This window comes from Parus major, chromosome 12 (assembly GCF_001522545.3).
Source record: "Parus major isolate Abel chromosome 12, Parus_major1.1, whole genome shotgun sequence".
In the NCBI taxonomy this organism is placed as follows: Eukaryota; Metazoa; Chordata; class Aves; order Passeriformes; family Paridae; genus Parus; species Parus major.
Window position 1 is genome coordinate 19828633 of NC_031781.1, and position 2843 is coordinate 19831475.

Here is a 2843-nt window from a genome sequence, read left to right on the forward strand (position 1 = left end):
TCCCTTCCCTTCCCTTCCCTTCCCTTCCCTTCCCTTCCCTTCCCCTCCCTCCTGACACGGGAGGATCAAAAACTTCATGAAAGATTTTGATCTCTTTATAGCACCTGGACAGGCTGGAATATATCTTGGTTCAAGTAAACAACAGGCAGGAGCTTTGGAGACAACCTTGATAGATTCTGGCTTGCAGATCAGCCTGACCAGCTTTGAGGAGAAGTGTTGGATGTCGGCCTCTCCCGGGATAGTTTCAAAGGGATTTGGGCCAAGAAGCTGTTAGTGCACAACTGTGGACTCCAGTGGTTTCCTCCTGAAGGAAGGCTGGGAGCCTGGGATGGCTTTTAACCTTGTTTTGCTGAAGTGGATGGTCGATAATAGGAGGAAGTTCAGAGTGTGTTCTTGTTAAGCTGTGCCTGCAGAAGTCATGAAGCAGATACTCGGGTCCTTGGGGAGGGTGAAAAGAGCAGATCATAAAATAGCCCAAAGATCCAGTAGTGAACAGTGAAAACTAAAATGCTCTTCCAAATTACCTGCACTCAGGCAACGTAGTGAGGCATTGGCCATAAACAATAAGTGATAGCAGCAAATGCAGCAACGTTTTCTTATTCTTCATGGCAATTTTTGGTGTCAGGTTGGATTTTTTTCCCCCCTAATCTTTTCTCTGGACACAATTTTTATGACATCTGCAATTATAACTTTAAGCATTCCCTTGGTCAGGGGTGAAATCCCACTACGTGTCTGGGCAGATACTGAAACCTGGCCTTGAGCAGGCTTTAAGGAAGCCTTTAAAAAGCCTTGAGGCTTTGCTTTCCCCGCTCTCAGCACAAACACTGTACTGGGAATGGGGATCCTGGAGCGGAGCAGGAGGCTGCAGGTGCCCATGCTGCCCCTTGCTCTGGTGTAAGTGTGCATTAGTCTTGGCACGTGAGTGCATTAAGGATTTCCCCACACTGCTGCCCTGCTGGAGCTCATGCTGTGCTGCTGCTGCTCTGGTCCCACAGCATCAGCACAGAGCCTGTGCGAGCCTGGCAGCAGCAGCCAGGGAATCCTTGTCTTTCTCCTGACGTTCCTCTTAGGATTCCTCACACCTGTGAAAGCCATTTGTGCACCAGATCAGTGCCCCAGCACCCCACAGCTCTCCAAGCAGCTGTTCCCAAGCACCACCTTCTCCCCCATGCACCAACCTTCCCAGGAAACTGGACATCAACCTCGCCTTTGCACAGGGCACGATGTACATTGGTGCCTGATGTTCCAGTGTGCAGTGATTTTAACCTGCACCCCAAGGCTTGGGAAGAAGCCCTGCTTCCATTAAATCATTATCTACTGCTATTCCAAATTTCCTGTCAGGAATTCCGGCCGGCAGCGTTGCTCTCTGGCTCAGAGTGGCCAAGGTAAAAGTGACTTGGAAGTTTTTGCTGATGTGCTGAAGGGTTCAGTGCTGTGCAAGCACTTCTGTGTTGAAAAGGCCAGCCTGGACCAGCCAATGTGCCACAAATGGTTAAATCCCTTTGCTAAGTTTTTTCAGATGGGGTTTTCAAGTGCTGATCCAGTAAGAAGCAAATCTAATGCAGCTGGATGCTGGTCTAACAGGGAATGGCAGGGAGCCAACTGGCTGCCCTGCCACTCTTCACACTACAATAGGAAAATGCCAGAGTGGGAACTCCCTTCCCTTATTCCTGGCCAGGAGAAGTTAACTGTGCAGCCCCCACGCCCACAAGCACTAACCCAGCCTGGGACTGAGGGCTTTATTCTGCTGTCGAGGCAGTGGCCAGTTAAATTAAAGGCTTCATTTTGGGCATTTCCTTTCTGTGTCACAGGGCATCTGTGACCAAACACCTTCCCTCTGCTGTGAAATCAGCAGCCAGCTGGAATTGGTGGCTGTCAGTGTCACAGACCCAACTGCTACCACGATTTTGCCTGTCCTAAGATGATGTCATTAATTGATAAGGGATGATCCTTCACTGTGAAGTGCTCTGCACCAGCCCCACGGGGCTCTGGGCTGCTCGGTGTGGCCTTTGACTCACTCCCTGCAGCTCTCCCTGCCCCAGCACAAGGCAGCAGGGAGCTGCTCATGGGTTTGGATGTTTCTGGGGTTTTAGTCTGTTTAGCAGCTATATTACCATATTTCACACAAATTGTGGTGGTAGTGCCAGTGAGGGAGGGTGTGCTGGGATTTTGTCTGCCTGTGCCACTTTGCTTTCCTGGGCAGAGTGGGGTTTATTTATTAAAAAACAAACCAACAGAAATAATGTAAAGCACCATAAAACTGAGGATGAAAAGGATTTATAGCAGCCTGGCCAGCGCTGGCACCCAAGGCAGTTCAGCACTGGAGAGGAGAAGGGAGGGAAGGGTTTGCTGCTGCTGCTGCTGCTGCTCGGGGACACAAGTGGAGGTGTGTGGTGGTGTCCCCTGGCAGGCCATGCAGTACATGGAGCTGGTCCCCAAGGAGCTGCAGCCCGTGGCGGGCACGGACGGCGCCCTGCACCGGCGGCGGCGGCTGGCACGGCAGCTCCCGCTGCACGACCAGGACCCGGCCCAGTGCCGCGGCCTCGCCGAGGGCGAGCAGCAGCTGATGGAGGACTTCGTCAGCAAGTACAAGGCCGAGGCGCTGGGAGTCGGGGAGGTGGCGCTGCCGGGCCAGGGCGGCGGTGGGAAGGAGGAGGAGAAACCCCAGGACAAGAACATCGACCCCAACAGAGCCCCCGAGTCACCCAACGGGGCCCTGGAGAGCGAGCCCAGGGCTGGGCACTACGTGAGTGAGGGGTGGGATGGGGTGGGATGGGATGGGATCCATGGGATGGGATGGGGATGGGATGGGATGGGATGGGATGGGATGGGATGGGATGGGA

General features: G+C 53.3%; 1 protein-coding gene across 1 annotated transcript in view; it reads left to right on the forward strand.

The window, feature by feature from the left end:
* Nucleotides 1-2843, forward strand: part of LMCD1 (LIM and cysteine rich domains 1) — an 11948-nt gene that overhangs the window by 4139 nt on the left and 4966 nt on the right. The window contains exon 3 of the mRNA XM_015640505.2: nucleotides 2411-2746. Within this exon, the coding sequence (XP_015495991.1) occupies nucleotides 2411-2746 (336 nt within the window). The remainder of the gene's footprint in view (nucleotides 1-2410; nucleotides 2747-2843) is intronic.